Here is a 19,546-nt window from a genome sequence, read left to right as displayed (position 1 = left end):
AACGTAGCAGACCAAAAACAAACAAACACACCACCTTCTGAAAATGATTACGTCAAGGTTTTTCTTTTGAACGCTTTTGACCAAGATGCCTGCATGCAATCAGTCACCTCCCTTTGAAAATGGCTCAGTATCAATGACAGTGGATAAGGAAACAAAATTAGGGCATTTTGGATGACTAACTCTGCAGCTAATAAAGGGTTCAGAAGTAACAAAATAGCTTTTTTTTCCTTTTTTTCCTGTACCCCATGTCTATAATAAGTACATGTTAGAAACACTGAGAATTTATCAGAGCTTGGACATTTACCATTGTTTTCAAGTCTACAGGAGCATCAATACATGAACACACTCAAAAACAAGAGTATAATATGGAGTTATGCTAGAGATCTGGGTTATTGTCATAATTACATCATGTACACAATAATAATCACAGGTCAAGCTATGACTAACATAGTAATGCAGGTACAGAACGGAGGACAGAAAAATGAATGAGATTGAAAATATTCTTTCACAAAAACTACTGATCTGCTATGAATAACAAAACACCTTTCAGACTGATTCAGTTGAACAAAATCACTTTTTTTAGATGTAGAGGGCAAACAGGGTGCAGTTTCTAAAGTTGGATAGCAGATGCATATATTGAAGTATATGTAGTCTTGTGTTTGTTTTCGTCCTGTCTGACACAGAATGCCCACACACACACAAACACACACACACACACACACACACACACACACACACACACACACACATTCCTTCACACACACACAAATGAATTTCTGAAGAAGTTTTCATCAGTCAGTTATGGACTTCTGGTATCCTTATTGTATGAAAGTAAAACCTCCACCAATGGTTCACCAGAATCTGGAATATCATTATTTAATAAGCATCCTTTAAAAAAAAAAAAAAAATCGAATCTCTCTGCTGCAGATCTTTGGTATTCATGACTATGAACAAGGCGAATAACATTAGAGGAATAGGCAGCACAGATGGAAGCTGACATTTATATGAATATTCTTAAACTTGTGCTGCACTTCTTTAACGTGTCAGTGTTGTTTATGTTTACCTTTTAAACTTGGACACACATAAATAAATGAATAAATAGTGGTTTTGAAAGTGCTGGTATGACATATCAATGAAATAATAATATAATCAAAAAAGAAAAAAAAAGAAAAAAAAAGGCTGAAAAACCTTTTCAGAGGACAACATAGATTGAACATATCACCAATTAAAACAAAGAAACTTAAACTCTGATCTGCGTACAGTTCTGTTTCATAAGTTATAAAAATAGAAATATCTTATTTCTCTCATTCATGGGTACTAATTTTGTTTTAAAATCTTTTTATCTCGAAGAGGGATTATTAATACTTTTTTTCTTATCTTTGTCTCCGGTGATGTCAATTTTTGCAAGCCAACCGTCCTACGTATACCATACTGTGTAACACTGCATAGTTACAGTGTATTCACACCCTTAAGAATTTCACAAACAATATTACACATAAAAGGAAATGGTCTAGTAGCGCCAAGGCCTACCACCTGCTCTCAGCATCCTCCGACAGATTGTTGTCATTCAGTTATTTTAATAAATTACATAAATCCACATAACCTCTTCCCTCCCTATGTAAAAATAGGAACAGCTACTAAGACTGGGGAGAAAGAACTGATTATAGAGGAGCGGACCTCCTTCGCTTGCTAGTGATGTTACGGTAGTTGAAAGGTCTCATCTTCATCTCCACAAATGGGATGGAGAATTCGTGTCCTCTCCAGTCGTACCAGTTAATGCCCTGTGGGAGAAGTGGAAAATGTTAGGTGCACGCAGGATGTAGAGTGCAGAGCACATTAGAGCCGTGCGATAAAGGGAAAATGCGATGTCACCGTGTGAATCACACGTCCGCCTAATTTTGCACAGGTCGGTAATTTCTGTTCCTCGCTCTCTGAGCGTATGAAACGTTCTAATATGAAGCGCACGTTCGGTCAAAACCAGAACCTTTCGCTGTGATTGGGCAAAATCCCTGCAGGTCTGTAAGGAATAATGTGAGCTCAATACATCTAAAACACAATGACTGCGAGAGCCAATCGTGTCCTCATTGGTCGAGACACAGTCTCTTTGACCGTTTTGTTTTCTGTTCACATGTGGGTATTACAACATATAAGTGATACACGTGAAAATAACGGTATGTTCTGCATTTATTATATAACAGTGTATCCTGATAAAGACTTCTGTTTATATTACACAGACGTATTATCTGCAGTTCAGTTACTTGAACAGATTCAGAGCTTTCAGTGTCACTCTTAAATTCACACCCGGTCCTCAAAGTCCTCAAACCATTGCTCAAAAAAACAAAAAAAAAACAAAACAAAACAAACAAACAAAAAAACCCCATAAAAACGCACACACACACACACACACACACACACACACACACACACACACAAAAACTCTGACCCATGAGGTCTCTGAATGCTCTTTAATAAACCTGAGAGGCTGTTTGTTGGAGGTGATGATCAAGTGTCGAAGGCCAGAGAGACTCTGTCTTTGGCAGTGTCACTGCTGTTCACTCTGTAAGCATGCTGATGTTCAGTGCAGAACTCCACAGCGGGTTGGCCAATCAGTCATTTCACGCCCTCTCTACGACTACCAATAGCCGCGACAATTCAGAAAACAAATGTGTCTGAATGTGCATTTACATTACAATAATTCATTTTGACTGTTGCCCAGTAAAATTTACAGTTATTTTTTTTAATAAGTTGCGTGTCGTGTGATCAACGGCCTTGCTTAAAGGCTGGGTGTGGTCATTCTCGAAAAAGAAAGACGCAATTGTCCAGCTACTTGGCTGCTTTTCTTACCAAACAGCAACTATTTCCAATGCACAACTACAGAGGGCCTGCTTTACTGCTGTCGATGCCTCTGAAACTTCACTCACGGTTTACAGAAGCTCCAAATAAGACCAGTTTCCACATCTAACCTCTTGACACTGCTGAGTTCAGTGAAATGAAACTAGACAGAGAGAAATAAATAGTGTGGACGCCTGCTTGGGCAAGAAGGCGTTTGGTTTATTTTTACCTGTGTACTGAATGCCATGCTTAGAGACATTCTTATTCACTCTCATTATCTGATCGTACGGTGTAATTGCTTCGAAGACTTTTATGGCGCGTTAAAACCACTTTGCCTTGTTGCACATTTCCTTTCACTTTTGCAGCTGCTCTGACACAACTCCAGTAATGATTTGGAGTTTGGTAACACAACGTATGAGCAAGATCACAGGTTTGCAGTCTGAAATTACATTCTCACTTTTAAGACAGCAATTTTGCGACAGCTGTCGGCACACGAACGCCCGAGTGATTGTGTTGGGTGAACTTCCCTCTCTCGGACTGCCTATGTATTTGAAATGGCTCTTTTCTGTTACCTGTATCTCACTCTCACTCAAGTGGCCTTGTGTATACTGACGACAGCTCCCTTGATAAAAGTCTTGGTAAAAAAAAAAAAAGTTTAATGAGAGCAGAAAATCTCAAGTCAACAACCTGTATTTCAAACACGGCGATCGACGGACAAAAAAAACGTATTCTTTTTCAGGATTCTGAGAGTATTTTCATGTATCGAAAGCGATGTTTGCATATCATGAGAAACGATCTATGTCACGTGTTTGCGGGGTTGTGAACGCTTCGGTGGAACGCCTGAAGACTCATGAACAGATATCAGCTCCTAACAAACGACTGACAGTGTCAATGAAGAGCATTCATTTTTTTCACGTACAGTCACTACACTGATTTCCTCCGATTGCTATAAATCTGTAGGTCTTCGGCTTCTTTTCCTGGCTCACCTGACTGTGTCTTGACTCTCCGTATTTGCCATTGAGATTGACTCTGTGGCAGTTTTTGTACCACCAGGCTCCTTTGTATGACAGGGCACAGTTGGTGACCGCGATGTCGTTGTCCCTGTCTTTCGTGGAGAACGGTCGGCCCTGGTGGTAACTCAGAGAGTCACCTGAGGTAAAAAAAAACGAGCTTTGTTATTACACAACGATTCAACCGCATAGAAATGACAGCCGTTCTCTGTAAACTGCTAGCGCAAGACATTCAGAGCTCTACCATATTTTTAGCCGTTCAGTCAAAGTACTGAACGCTCAGCATCGATCAGTATTCTGTTGCGTATGGGAGAACCAGAAACCCCCGTTGCTTACCAGCAGTGCCATTGTACTCTCCTATCCTCAGTTTGTAGAGGCTCCTGGCATCTCCAATGGAAAACCTGTCGTAGTTGGCATACGCTGATTCTTGGCCATCTCTCATGTCCACACGCAGCTCGTAGCGACCTTGAGCCGCAATCTTCTGAATGTTGTCCAAGCCTGCAGGAGGAGAGATGGAGGGGAGGGGGCACATCTCAGCATAGACTGTTAGCCAGGAGTCTCGTATCAGTCGTTTCAACAAACATACCATCCCTCCATCCTACACAGACAAGATGTCACATTCCTGTGGTCCCATACATATGGCAAACATAAGATAAGAACCAATAACGCGGAACAGCATATCGTCCGTCGGCCAGTTCCCTGGATTTGGTCCGGGGGTTCATCTCTCCACGTGACCCCCATAAAACTGTGATGATAAGATGCTAAAACTTAGAGATAAGAAGCTGTTTACTAAAGATAACCAAAGAAAAAAAATGAACTGTACCACGGTATTTAAAAAAAAAAAAAGCCCCCGTTTGGGCCGGGGGGACGGCCATTATTTGATGTTGTAGATGTCTGATGATAACGTACAGCAGGGCTGTTTTATGTGAATCTGCACAGATCTAATACTCAGCTGTTATCCAGCTGTACCCGTGCACTTTCCTCCAATAATAAATATGCATTACACTGGGCTCCGGAACGGCATCCAAAAAAAGGACGGCCCTTTCTGACAACGGCAAGGCAATTGCTCTAATAAGATTAGTAAAACGTCGGGTGAGATCCAATTTACAGTGTATGGTGCTTTATCACGTAGCATTAAACTGATAGCACAAATTTTTGCATTGACTTGATAATAAATTGTCAGGATTAAGAATTTCATTCACATGCTGCATCTCTCTGTTCTCATTATGCAGCGGCTCCTATTTAACAATCTCTTATCGTTTTATTGCTGCCTTATTTCAGCACACAAGCAGAACGGAGGATTAAAATTAAAAAGCATGATAATGATCTCATATTGTAGATTAGATCAATTTCTCCTTAGTCTGTTTCCCATACTGCCCATTCATTTCCACAGGGTCAGGTCAATGTGTTAGAAGAATAGATTGTGTTGCAATTACATAGAGAAGAAAATGGCCATACTAGTGTCCTCAAAGGGGAACGGTGTGTGATTTGGAATGTACTTTGGATACAGTCGTACATTAACATATTTCAGGTTGATTGTTAGGAGCCCCTGTGGTCCTATGGTAAATTAGATTTGGGTAAAGCCTGTAAAACTGACAACTCCTTCAAACTCATCTCTTTCATCTCACGACCTTCCTTTCTGTCTTAAACCGAGAAGAAATAAATGAAATTTTATTTCTATACTTACTTTAACCGATTAAATGAAGAAAGAAAGAAAGAAAGAAAGAAAGAAATACATTGCAAGTATAAACACATATACATACACATTCACATACACACACACACACACACACATATATACACACACATACATGCATGCATTAATTAAGATCTTGTTGATGACGGGAGAGTCCAACCACTCTTTAAAGCCTTCTCCAGCATATCCCAAAGACTTTCAATGGGATTAAGGTCAGGACTCCGCGGTGGTCAATTCATATGTAAAAATGATTCCTCATGCTCCCTGAACCACTCTTTCACAATTTGAGCCCAATGAATCTTGGCATTGTTGCCCCTGACATCAAGGAAGATATCTATTGATGGGATAACCTTTTCATTCAGTACATCCAGGGACTCAGCTGACTTCATTTTATTGCCACATAATGTTGCTGAGCCTAGACCTGATCAATTGAAGCAACCCCATATTACAACACTGCCTCCAGAGGCTCCAAATCCGAATGCCGACTTTTTTTTGGCCAGGCATTGTACATGTATATACTATGGCACATAGGACAGAAATGGTCAGTAGCTAGAAACAGTGGGTAATGTCATATATACAGTGTTATCCCTGAAACAGTGGGTAATGTCATATATACAGTGTTATTCCTGAACTGGTGGGTAATGTCATATATACAGTGTTATTCCTGAACCAGTGGGTAATGTCATATATACAGTGTTATTCCTGAACCAGTGGGGAGTTTTCGTATGCGCAGTATGATGCCTGAGAAAGTGAGTAGCTGTCATATATATACAGTGTGATTCTTATTCTGTGACTGTGACTGTGAGCTCCAGTCAGGCAGTATTGGATCAGTTTCAGCCACCTGGGCTGCAGCAGCTGAACACGTAGACCGTCATGTAGCCCAGCTGCCACACTAATGAGAGGCTGATGTGATGACACTGGGTCATGAACATGGAGCTGTTCTCAGGAATGATGTGGGCAGTTAGTGTGTGTCCGTGTGTGTGTGTGTGTGTGTATGTGTGTGTGTGTGTGTGTGTGTGTGTGCGTGCGCATGTGTACGGTAGAGCAGACGGCAAAGCTGTTTAGCTTGAAGTGCTGTTTTGATGGTTGTTCTGAAATTTCAATAGACCAGTCAGAATAACTACTGTTTGCCAGGGTGTAAGAATTTGATGGACATGGTGTGATTTTTTTTTTGGAGTGTTCGCTGTAGGTAGTATTATGTAAATTTATGCAGAATATTGGGCAGGTGTCACTTGGCTACAGTTAGATGGTTTAGAGGACCGTGAGGACAGCTCTGAATCAGTGAGCAAGACTACGTGTTCTGTTATCAGGACAGTCCGGTGAGAGATAAGCTACAGTATGTTTCGCAGATACGCTGACTACAATAAAAAGTCAATAGCTTCCTTGTGAGCAGGTGTTCTCTTGTTGTGTTGGAGGATAAGAGCGTTTCTATAACAATTCTGGTAAGAGCAAGTGAAAACAGGGCTGATGAGTGAGACATCTCCTTTAGGTAGTTTTTGGATATATTTTTTCAGTCTTCTCTGGGATACTGTAAAAAAAAACTTGGAAGGGAGCTGGCAATTCGATATTTAATCATGATGTAACTGGAAGACGGTAAACAATTATGATTTTGCTTAGTATTAGGAAGAATATTCACATCCTCTTTAGCAATGCAGTGTTCCATTAGTTTAATTGGGAATCTTTCAGGCAGAAGAACAGAACACCGTTGTTGTTGTGTTGTTGTTTTCTTTCTGTTTTTTTTTGTTTTTTTTTTTCTTCAGAACTGACTGATTGTTTTAATGTTATTCATCAATTCTTTTATCTCTCTGTAGACAATGCTTTGAAAAGTGGGCCATGCAAAAACATTGTCTTTTTTTTTGCAGAATTTTTAATGAATGTAATTATAGTTATATAATGAGATTTGCGGTGACTACCCGCACTGCATTAAAATGAAGGAGTTCCATTGTTTTTCATTAAAATTGGATATTTGTTGAAAACAAAAGCAGGGTGATATAAATTGGATCGGAACCTGAATGTCCCCATAATAGATTCATAGGTCTTTGTGGAATCAGAACACACACGCACACACACACACACACACGCACACACACACAGAGTTAAAGTAAGCTCGGAGCAGGCTCTAGCTGCGTGACAGATGCCATCTCTTCTTGTTTCATGCTCACATACCAATGATCCAACAACCCCCAAAAGTTACATGACTGAAGTGTCACACAAATGCTGAATCGGATGAAGGCCTGGGTGGCAAAAGACAATTGAATAACCAGTTGATTTGATATTCCCTCACCTAGCCAAAACTCGTCCTCCAGGTTACCGAAGCCTATGCGGTAGTCGTTCCACTTCCTCGAAAAGTCCGTAAGGCCGTTCTGGCGTCGCTGAAAGACCTGGGGGAAAAAAAAAAAAAAAAAAGTTTAGCCTATCAGTAAGGGAGCTTGTGACTGTCAGGTTCACAGTATGTGTGCTGGGTCTTATCGATGACGGATGGCGTGGAACACAAAATTGTGACGGCTTTGGCGCCGACACTTACGATCCAGCCCCCGCCGTCGGTGGTCATATCGCAGTAGACCTGCACGCCCTGGCTGGGATCCCTGTTAATGTAGATGGTGTAGACGCCGCTAAGGGATTCTCCGTTCAGGAGGTGCTGCGCGCAGTTCTGAGGCATGGCAAACAAGCGATTTCCTGAAGGAGGCGAAATGTCAAAAACATCCATCATGGGACAAGCAAATAATGCAAAAGTTTAGCTGAAGAAATATATTCTATTACAGGACTCTGGTTGAAAACAGGCAGAGAGATGTGATGTGCTGCTTGGATTCTAAGCTCGGCTGAGTCAGCTTTTGCAGGAGCAAACTGATGATGACATCTCTCATCGAGATAATAGATTCCGAATACGCCTATTACCCATAAAGTTGTGTGATAGCGTAGAGTATAAGGGCTTTGATGTTGGAAGGGCTGAACTGGGGTGCTGTGTTTGAAATTGGGTATGAGGTGTGAGCAAAGGGCAAGTACATAAATGGTTAAGTCCCCATCACACCCTATTGAGTGGAACATAAGGCAAAGCACAAGACTAAACACAAGAGATGTGTGTGTAGTTGATAATGACTTGAGATAGCCAAGATCCTGCCGCTGGATGCAGAGTAAATGCTGACTAATTAGAGACGGAGCAGGATGGAACAGGTTTGCTGCTCTACCTGTGGTGAAAGTGGTGGAAACGATAGCGCTGGTCTCCAGGCCCCGGGCAGCCTGCAGCCTGACCGTGTACTCTGTAGTCTCCGCCAGTCCTTCCAGACGAATCCATGTGTCCTCAGCATCCAGAATCAGCTCCTAAGACACAAAACCCCAGTCAAGAGATGCATGCAGCTCAGAGATTAGCTTTCACAAACTCCAGAGCAGCACACTCAAAACTGGGGTTACAGCGCTGTCCCCACTACCCAAACGCAACACCTAAAATAAATGAAGCCCTGAAGTATCAAGGACCAGAGTGTGGTGTGTTATGTGTGTATTTAAAGCAGGATTTCACCGTCTGCTCACTGAACCAACATTTCGCTGAACCAAGGAACATACTTTTAAGGAGAACTAAGGAGTTCAAAGAGCAAACTTGAGCAAACTTGGGTGAGAGCTACTCATTAGCTGACGTTAACCAGACCTTATATTACAAAACACCGACAAATGCCTGCGTTCCCTCTGTTTTCCGATGCTCTTCTCTCTCTCTCTGTTTATTAGTTTCTGTCGTGAGTGGCAGCTGTGTAGCTCCTGATGCTGAGAAGGAAGGGCCTTATCAGTCTGCAGTGCTGGCAGGAAGAGGAGGGGTTACTATTTTAGTCTTCAGCTCTTGACAGCTCAGTTCCTCTCTTTTGTTTTTGACAAATCTACTTTTATCAGACGGATCTGCCAAGAAGGCATTCAGTATTTTCACTTTAAATGTATTTATTTTTTTGTTCTCTCCCTCCCCTCTCTTCTCTCTCTCTCTCCCTCTCCCGCTCTCTCTCTCTCTCTCTCTCTCTCTCAGGGAGACAAAGCAACAAACAGATTTCACCGTGGATTCCCTGAGAGCTGAGAATTATATTCCTTTATCTGTCAAGACTGAATCCTATAAAATATGAAGGAGTGAATGAAATATTCACACATTAAGAGTAGGATCCTCTAATTATGTAGTGCAGACACTCCTTTCAGAGTCCTTGCAAATGAAACAGAAATGGCTGGGGTGGTTTGTAGAGATGGCAACTCTTTCACGAGAGGAACAAAATGCTTTATTTATACTTTATTTTTTTGCTTGTTTGTTTGTTTGTTTGACACTGTTTAAAATTACAGGTTTTGGCCCTGAACAATTTTACACTTATTGTACATTTATCACACTTAAAACTACTGCGGCTGAAAGAGTTGAAATGTGTTTGAGTATGACTTGGCCAAAATGAAGGAGAATTAGGACATGGTCCACAGAACTGCAGCACAGACTGTATCCACTGTGCGTCACTGACCCCCACTGGACAAACACAAGCATTAACAAAAACCCACAGGTCACGGGCTCCAAACCGCACGTCACCACTAAGCCCTATGCAATCATTTGTCCTTCTGTGAGTGTGTGTGTGTGTGTGTGTGTGTTTGAGCGTATGTGCATGTGTCTGTTTATTATCTAGACAGCTCTGATTAAAAGGATGAAATCATGTTAAAAAAAAAATCTGGAAATTAATCATGTCTCTCCACTTGGATGATATAAAAGAAAGTGTGTACATACTGAAATTGTGGGGTCATACTGTACATGATGCAATTAAATGAAACAGATATTGTGTAGAAAAACATCAAAGGAAATTGTTTTTTTTTTCTTTTTTTTTCGTTTTCCTAGAGTCATTAATAGGCATATTCCATCTGGCGTAGCCCTGTTAATGGACTTCATTAATATTATCCTGTTACTTTAAGGAATTTAATTAAAACTTTAAAAATAATAAGTTATTTTAGCTAAATTAAAAACAACTAAACAGTTTAATTGGAAGGACAATATACATAGGCTTTGTTAGTTTGCCAATTTTTGTGTGTATCATATTCATGTAGGTCATACTGATGTTTGTGGAAAGAACTGAAAAAACTCTTGATTCTGTTTTTTTTTTTTTAACCTTATTTAAGGTACTGCCTAAAAGGTTATTTGATGGGGTAAAATGGGACATGGCGTATGTAACATGCATATTCACAGTACATAATCTGCTTAAGTCATAAGCACATTTATCTTACCTTGCGGCTGCTGTCGGCTGACTTGTAAGTTAGCATGTAGTTGTCGATGTCTGCGATTGGCGGTTGCCAAGAGATGAGGGCGCTCCGATGATTGACTTCGCTGGCGGTCAGATTCTGGGGCGCATCCATAGCTGTGAACCAAGAGGTTGAAGGTCAGATCACAGGCAACTCCACAAACCTGTCCTTTCTGTTCAAGAGCAGATTACCTACAACGTAACCTTCCCGAATGGAATTCACCTCACCCTTCCAGTTTATTCACCTGCTTTCATCAAGTTGCTTATAGACCATCATTTCTCCATACTTCCCTGCATAATTACTTTCAGCTAAACCACTCACCCCCGACAAAGCATATCTATGACTAGCTCTGACAGTCTCTCTGCTGACAGAGTGTAAACACTAAACATTAACCTGTGGATGGAAGGGCTTGTACATGTGAAATGCAGTGACAAGCCTGTTCCAGTGGGGGAGGCAATTACATGGTGGGTGTTCTCTTACCAATGCCTGTCTCTCAGTTTGAACTCTTATCTGACAGCCTGTCAGTCTTCCTCTGTCAAAGCAGAGCTGAGGAGCCATTCATAGGCTCTTACCCCCTTCAGCACCTCATTAGAATGTCTCACGCTGACGCAACATTTGCATGATGTCAAGGAGCTGTCATGCGAATGGATGTCACTCTGAATCTCACTCTATTGTCGAAAAACTTACTGTTGAATCACTGAGCGCTTAGATCACTTGATTTCACTCGTTTTCGTTTCTATGTCCCGCTTTTACTCACACAGACACACACACACTCTCTCTTTCTCTCTCTCTCTTGTTATTTTTTCTGTCTTCCATCCTTTAATTGAACAGAGTAAAGTTCTGTGGGCCTTACAATCAGCGAAACATGCTGTTATCATATCTGTGGCACAGAAAGATGTATATCTTAATTTCTCCCACAGGTATAGAGATCCATGAGGGGAAAAAAAAACACAAATAAATAAATAATAAAAAAAAAAAAAACACAGCGCGTCTCCTTTACTAAAACACATCAGCATTTATAGCTGTGAAGTTTTCAAAGTGTTACTGTAATCCAAAAAGGAAAACACGGAGTCCTAAGGGAAAACGTGAATATGTTAGTTGTTTTTCATCTCGGTTATCTCCAAAGCTCTCATAAGCTTCCCTTATATCTGCCAAAAGACATATCTTTGACACTTCACCGCCCTCAAAAGGAAAGTCAGTTTATTGCAGAATTGCCTCAGGATATTTACTTCAGTGCATTTTTAATTTTTTTTTTATTTTTTTTTTTTTCCTGGCGGCTAAACATTGTTACATGTTATCAGAGCATGACAGCATCTAAATCCACTGTGCGGATCAGAGCATAACTGTTGCCGAAGTAAATTCCCAATAAATCCCAAAACAAAAAAGGGTTTGAAGTCTGGTGAACTCATTCAACCCCATCGGGCAATTGTGTGTCAAGATTCATTCAGTAATCTTGGCACTGTGGTGACAGGAGCTGATGGCCTGTGACACTTTTATGTGCAAATTCATTTCTTTTAAAACATTGTAAACTAATGAGGAATTCTCGTGGTCAGTTTGATTAAAGTTGAGGTCGAATGGTCGAATGGTTCTGAAAGGACTTGGTTTGCCAGGATACGATTTTTGACCTGCGCCGTGGACTAAGTAAGTGTGAACAAAAGTGCCGGTTGTTGTGTTTCAGTGGAGAGTGTAGGCGATGGGAAAGGGAGTCCACCCCCCTGCCTCCCCCTCTGTCACTGTAACGGCTGTCTCCCAGCCTGGCTACTGCTCTTCCTCTCCCCCAGGGAGATCAACACCCTGCTGACTGCAGCATTTAATTTTTTTTTTTTTTTCGAAACTCCAAAAATAAAAGTTAGACCCCCTTACTGCAGACCTTTCCATCCACAGTTTTGAACGAACGTGTGGGAAGAGATAGATGGGTGGCAAATTTCGAATTTACAGAAATATCAGGTAATATCTGTTTGGGAGGACAGAAATAAATCATTGCCAATGTTCTGGAACATTCCAAATTTCTATCCATTTTCAGTCAAATCCTCTGAGTACTTCCATCCTGTTAACTGCTCTAAGTAAATGTGGAAAATTCAGGGTACGTACGTGTGACGAAGTTGATGACGACAATGCCACTGGTTAGGGGCCCCTTGGTGGCGTAGAGAACCACTGAATAGGTGGTACTAGGGATGAGCTTGCTTAACTGATGTTCTTGCTTGTTACCATCCACCAGTATAGTGTCTGATGTCACTACAGGGGAAAGAGTTCCACAAGTTGAATTACACTGATGATCTTTAAAGCGAAAGCTGCAGATAAGGTGTTAATTGCAGATGTGTATTTATCTTAACTACCATATGATTTCTTTCTAGTTGTCACTGTTTGACATTTTAACACAACATTTCAACAATGGATCATTTTAAGTGTCAAAATTATATTCATTAATAAAAGCATTCATAGACATTAACCAAACTGGGGATGCGTTGTTATTGTCTGTGACAAGACCTGGAGTAAATAGGAAAAAAAACACTCTTAATGGACACTGCAGTGAGTCAATACAGCTCTGGCACTGGGGCTGTTGTGGTGCCATCATATGCACTGATATTGATGAAAGCTACATTGACCGAGATGCACTCTGCCAGTGCTGATTTCTGCACGGATATGCCCGGCAGGTCTCTCTGTACCTTGGTTACGGGTTAGCATGAGAACGTAGTTGTCCACGCTGGAGAGCGGTGCGTTCCAACGAAGCAAAGCCCCCTGAGGCGTGACGTTCAAGGCGGTCAGATCCGTCGGCATGTCCATGGCTGTGAGAAACAGAGGAATTTCGCGGTAAATCGCGATAAATTTGACAGTGTTCATTTCACTCAGTGAGAGTTAAATGCAAGCCTGCGAGAGTCCAGTGAACATGGGATCAGACAAATCACTGTACGCTGCGAGCTCACTGAAAGCTCGCGCATTTTTACAGTGTAGACGCGGGTTAATTTCCAGCACTCTCGCGTTAGATACCTGATAGCAATTTACGTTTTCAGGTGTATGTTATTCTTGCCGATGGTTAAAAAACAGCGCCTCAGCAGGTTGATGCTAATTTGTTGTAATTATCCAGCTGACGAGAATCACAATTTGTGTAATTAGCTGAGATCATATGGGAAATTATACAGTCAAATATCTGCGCTTTTCAACAGCTTTTTGAGACTGCAAGAGCATAATGAGAGCTGGTTATCACTGTAATTTTAAGTCAGATTTTTTTTTTCCTTTTCGCATTTTTTTTATCAGCTCTGCACAATTCCCCACTTTTATTGCATTTTTTTTTTTTTTACCACCACAGACTTTAAATTGGACTCTGTCACGAGTATAATAATTATCACATAAATGTTGGTAGTTTTCATGGTCAGACTGGTTATCTGCCAATGCTCAAATTAATCCCCCCCCCCCTTTGAGACAACCACTTTGACTACTCCTGCTCTCCTGTCCAAAGCTATCATTAGCTTTCCTTTGCACAGCCTCTCGATAACAAAAGCTTGCAGTCTTACAAGGACTCCTCTCTCTCTAACCACACACATCTGTCTTCATAACTGCTTTGTTCACACACATCTCTCCTCAGCTGGACCTTCTTAACAGGGACATAGCTTTACTGCCACTGTTAGAGTTGACTCTGACTGAACAAGCCCTCCATTAGACACACTGTTGAATTTGACCCAAGGATTCCGACCCTCTCGTTATCTCAGAGAGAGAGAGAGAGAAAAAAAAATCAGACTTACTCACTTGAGCATGGTATGCTAACAGCCCCCCCCACCCCATACTCGGTACCACAAGAAAACCCCTTCCCTCTCCTTCCCGTCGGTGTCTTAATAAGCCCTGTGTTTGCTAGCTTGAGAATGGAGTTCTGACTTATTCCACTGACACGGTGGATTTTTGAACACTTTTATCAGATCTCCCGTTTGCAGAATAAGAGCGAGTGGTGATGATCCCCTGTAGGTCATTAAGCAGAGTGTGGCTGAGCTCTAAAATGTCTTATCCTCCTCTAAAACGACTGCTCTTAACATAAAAGTAAAGTACTCTGTGTTGTGGCCAGATTCTAATGAGCAGAGTTGAAATTTCTTTACAGTTATCAAGTAACAGCGTTGTCATAGTGACCTTCGTGAACCAATTAAGTATATTTCTGACAGCAGTACGTATGGCTGTTATTCTATACATTTGTTATCAGTTTCATAAGCTTGGGGTGAGGGTTATACAATCACCAGTTAGTTGGTTACTTGAGGGTTTGTTTTTGTCCTGTTTGGCTGAAAGGACACAAAAAGAGACTGTATTGTGTGAATCTTCATATTAGTGGGGTCTAAGCTCCAGATGCTTGAATCCATTTGCTACTCTCTCTTTTTAAAACCTAGATATCATGACATAGTGCTTTAGAAATTCCATTTTCTTCCTGCGTTCCAACCCTCAGTATTTTCTGTCATCCGTATTTTGTTAACATTAAAATTCTGTGGTCTCTGCCCCTGGCAAAGGGCCAGGTTCATATATCTGGAGAGTTGTAGAACTCGGTGTGTAACCCAAGCAACATGTAAAATATTCAGTGCTCTGAAACTGACTCTCTGTCTCTCTCAATAAGGATAAATGGGATGTTCAAAAGCAAGAGGTCACACTAGCCCTGAAAAACGAGAGGCTGTTACTCTTGACTGTTACGCTGCTGGTTGACTGATGCGTAGAACCATACCTGTGAAGACACTGGTGGTGACAACCTTGCTTTCCTGGCTTCCCCGTACTGCATTTAAGTTAATCTCATACTCCGTTGCTGGATGAAGGTTGGTCAGGGTGTAGTTTGTGATATCCTTGTCTATCACCACACTGTCCATTCTGCCTATTAAATAACAATACATAGGCCCAGACATTACTCAACAAATACTACGGATGCAACGCTTGTTTGATTTGTCTTTCCTTCCACATTTGCAGTTTTATCGATGTCTGAGTTTTTCTACCTTTGGATGATTGGTAAGACATTTTGTAGTAATCAAAGGGTGCGAGAGGCTGAGCCCACGTCAGGGTAACCGAATCCTCCATCACCAACGACACGGTCAGATCTTTAGGAGGGTCCATACCTGCGGCGGAGAGATTTCAAAAATCAGGAAATGAGCCCGAGTTCCCCGTGGAGAGAGTGTCAGCGCGACGAATCTTTTGTCGGGGTTTCACAAAGCAGGGATTTATTGAGATGTTTGACATTTTAATTTACATTTGTATTTTGCGCAAAAAAAAAAAAGGAAAAAAAAAATAGCCCAAGGATTGAACAACACTGAACATGTCTCTTTTTAGAGCCATGTTTTTGTCAGTAATTCTCTGTTTCTTAAGCGTGACAGACTGTGTCAGAATATTATTAGGATTCAGGGGGTTTTTTTTTTAGCTGCAAATATCATGCTCCGAAAACGAAGCCTTTGTCAATCGGACTACATCTTGCAGGGGATATTTGCATTGTAATTGAGTTGTGTTGCCAAGCAAGAATCCTTCTATTATTTGTTTGTTCATCCTAAGAGCTCTTTTTGTTTTGTGTAGGTAAAGGTTACAAGAGACAGAGTTTGTAAACATGTCAACAGCCCAAGATTCTGTGTCATTTGGAGAGTCAGAGAGGCCAATGAACAGATTGACTGGGGGCTATTATTGAGGGCTGAATCATTAACCTGAGAGTAAAACTGTTCCTCCTTCCATATTCATTAGTGTAATGCGTTTAATTCATAAATCAGGGAGGGACAATTTTATAAGCTCGCTCGTCAGCCTCATTTAAATGCTTCCAGAGTAAAGCATTCCTGAGTAAATGGGTTTTGATTATTCATATATGCATATCTTTAATTATTCCTCATTCAGCAGAGCAGTCAGTAAACAGTCAGTAAACATTCAGAAACGATTCTGCTCATTTAAATGATTTTTAAAGGACACAAGTGGAAGGAGGCATTTTGAGCTTCCTGTATGTGTCCTTCGAAGATAGAACCTTTTTGTGTTGTGAACTGGGAACTAATATTGTTTACCAAAGATAATGGGGGAAAAAAAACCCCTAAAACTTGTTGCAAACTACAGCTAGTAACCTGCTGTCAACATGCCAACAAGGAAAACTCACAGTGCACAAACCTAGATTCTGAGCAGTGTTTGAATACTGAGACAAACATTGTGGTCTTTTACTGTAAGACTACAAAATGAAGTCTTTTTTTGGCAATCTGATGAATAAACTGAGAAACACTTGTCTATCTACAGAGTTGCATGTTTGTTTTAGACATGAAAATGCATGTTTTAGAAATAACTCCAGTGAAAATAAACCTCTCAGTGGACTTGGTAACTGCAAATATCAGCTTGAGCATGAACCCGCCAAGCATTTCACACACCTCCACATTCAGACAGAGGTAATTAAGAGAGGATTACACACAGCAGAATTAATTAAGACACAAAAGGGTAAAAGAAAAAAAAAAATTCTGCAGTGCAGCTGTGTTAGAGAATGTTAATGAGGAAAACTGCCATTTAACTTTGAAACGGTGTTCTGCGACTGCTGACAAATATTTAAAATCTCTTAGTAAAGTGATAACAACAATAGAAAATTTTCTTCCGCCTTCAGATAAAAAAAAAAAAAAAAAAAAAAATCAACTATAAATAGACAAAGCAGAACGCTATCTCAGTCTGTTTCTTTTCACTCTGAATAGCGTGTGCCGACGGTATCCGAGGCCTTCCAGATTTTGAAAGTCTTGTGCTACTGAAAAGAACTAACATTATTAAGATGTTATATTAGAAAATCCGTTCTTGATCCGGCCCCTTGTTAGATTGGAGTCAGTGTGTTTTCTGAATACAGTAAATGGCTAACATTCTGACAGTTTTTATGAAGCCTAGCCGCAGAGGTTCTGTTCTCACATGAGGACATTGGAGCTTTACCTGTGATGACCGTGCCTGTGATCGGTTCGGAGGTTGCGTCTCCGTGTAGCGTTAGCAAGGTGACTGCGTACTGCCTGGAAGGCAACAGGTCTGTAAGTGTGGTTCTTGTTTTCACGCCTTCCAGTGTGACCTGGGAACTATCACTAGCATCCAGGGTGCTGTAGCTCAAGATGAATGCATCGGCGGGCGGGGCGGGAGCACCCCAGGCCACGGTCACAGAATCAGACGTGACATCAGAGAAATAGAGCTGTGTAACAGGGCGGAACCCTGAAAGTGAATGATGGTAAAAGGGTTCAATACCATTGGTCAATTTTGTGGAACTCTTCATTAATTGGTGTGTGTTCTTCTGAGAAAGAAAGAAGTGAGGAATGAAATATGGAAGATGGGATCCTTGGAAGCAGCAGAAGCAGATGTGAGGTGTAAATCTGAAAGATTCAGGCTGTCAGCAATGAAAGGCTGAGGAGGCAAATTATTTGAAATGAGTCAAGACAATGAGATGACAGCTTGTCCAAAGACATGAATGTTGGTTATGAAAAAAGAAGAAAAAGAAAGAAAGTAGATAAACTCAACAAAGTTTATCATAAAGATGAGGAGATGAACACCATCAAAGTAAAACTTTTGTTGATGGAGAATGAAGCAGACAGTGCTTAGAAAGGTTCTTAGGAAAACACACTTTTCATGAGTTATTGGAAATGAAGACAAACAAATATATATGTGCCTGTAACTGCCGATTACAAATGAATAGAGAAAATGAACTCTCAAGCAGAGCGTGCTTATTTCTTCAACTTCTGTATTTTCATGATTTGTACTTTAATTACTGAACTGAAAGTTATTATGACTCTGTCTTAGCACTAGTATCCAAATCCCACTGAAAGCAGCCTATAGTTTCAGTAAATTTCAGTCTGCATATAACGTGGTATTATTTTGTGACTACATGGTAACAGACATTTTAAAGTATCGTAAAGCACATATATTTTTCTCATCCTTCCTGACTGCGTTACCTGTGAAGGCGTCAATAGTGGCGGCTGCACTCTGTTGCCTTCCTCTCTGCGCACTCACTCTAATGGTGTACTCTGTGCCTGGCTCCAGATCAGGTAGAGTAGCTGTGTTGGTGTCCTTGGGTACAGTTAGTTCTGTGGTCACTCCCGAGGAAGAGGTGTAAGTGACCCGGTAGTGGTCAATGGGACCTTGTACCATGCCCCACAGCAAGGTGATGGAGTTCTCTGTCGAGTCGGTCACGGTCAGGTCCATGGGGATGTCTAGACCTGTAGAGTTAAAAATGTAACCAGGTCGAGCAGAGGTCTACCGCACGGTCCATGCTTTAACACATACTGACATCGGTTCAAATGAAAGCATTTCTAACCCTTCGTGTATCAACAGGAATTTCCGCCATGTAAACAAATACGAATTCCATTTGGCACTGCAAACATGATCCGCTCTATAGATCAGAACAGAATGGGGACTGGGCTCTAATCCAGAGGCAACCACAACATTAGCGATTCTCTCGATCAGTTTTGCATCCCGTAGACAGATAACCATTTTTCTTTTGCTGTGCAATATTTCCCCTCACAGGTGTAGAATCATTTCAGAGGGTTTACAGAAAACAAAACATGCACTTACCAGAAAAGGCCAAAGGACAATCGGAGTAGATTTTTTTTTTTCCCCACCAAATGAAACCTGACTGTGGTTGCAGCACTGTTACCTCTGCCAGAAATGTTTGAGCCTGTGTGATCATAGCTGGAGTCTGCTCTCTCACCTGTCCGGGCATTCATAGTCGCTGGTGTGCTCTGGTTGACACCAAGAATTGCAGATATCCCTATGCCGTACTCAGTCCCAGGGAGTAGATCTGAGAGAGAGAGAGAGAGCGAGAGAGAGAGAGAGAGAGAGAGAG

The 19,546-nt window shown here is 41.2% G+C and overlaps 1 protein-coding gene across 1 annotated transcript in view; it reads right to left on the bottom strand.

The window, feature by feature from the left end:
* Positions 1–1,661: 1,661 nt before the first annotated feature.
* The window catches only part of tnr (tenascin R (restrictin, janusin)), a 31,736-nt gene continuing 13,851 nt past the window's right edge, over positions 1,662–19,546 (bottom strand). The window contains exons 8-21 of the mRNA XM_030774605.1: positions 19,412–19,501; positions 18,657–18,920; positions 17,656–17,922; positions 15,729–15,848; positions 15,467–15,610; positions 13,440–13,559; positions 12,865–13,008; positions 10,759–10,889; positions 8,724–8,856; positions 8,063–8,214; positions 7,823–7,919; positions 4,179–4,340; positions 3,819–3,982; positions 1,662–1,781 (exon numbers count right to left, since the gene is read on the bottom strand). Coding sequence (XP_030630465.1) covers positions 1,662–1,781; positions 3,819–3,982; positions 4,179–4,340; positions 7,823–7,919; positions 8,063–8,214; positions 8,724–8,856; positions 10,759–10,889; positions 12,865–13,008; positions 13,440–13,559; positions 15,467–15,610; positions 15,729–15,848; positions 17,656–17,922; positions 18,657–18,920; positions 19,412–19,501 — 2,108 coding nt within the window. The remainder of the gene's footprint in view (positions 1,782–3,818; positions 3,983–4,178; positions 4,341–7,822; positions 7,920–8,062; positions 8,215–8,723; positions 8,857–10,758; positions 10,890–12,864; positions 13,009–13,439; positions 13,560–15,466; positions 15,611–15,728; positions 15,849–17,655; positions 17,923–18,656; positions 18,921–19,411; positions 19,502–19,546) is intronic.

The sequence above is a fragment of the Chanos chanos genome, chromosome 5, assembly GCF_902362185.1.
Source record: "Chanos chanos chromosome 5, fChaCha1.1, whole genome shotgun sequence".
Classification (NCBI taxonomy): domain Eukaryota; kingdom Metazoa; phylum Chordata; class Actinopteri; order Gonorynchiformes; family Chanidae; genus Chanos; species Chanos chanos.
This window is presented reverse-complemented; position numbering and strand designations above follow the sequence as displayed.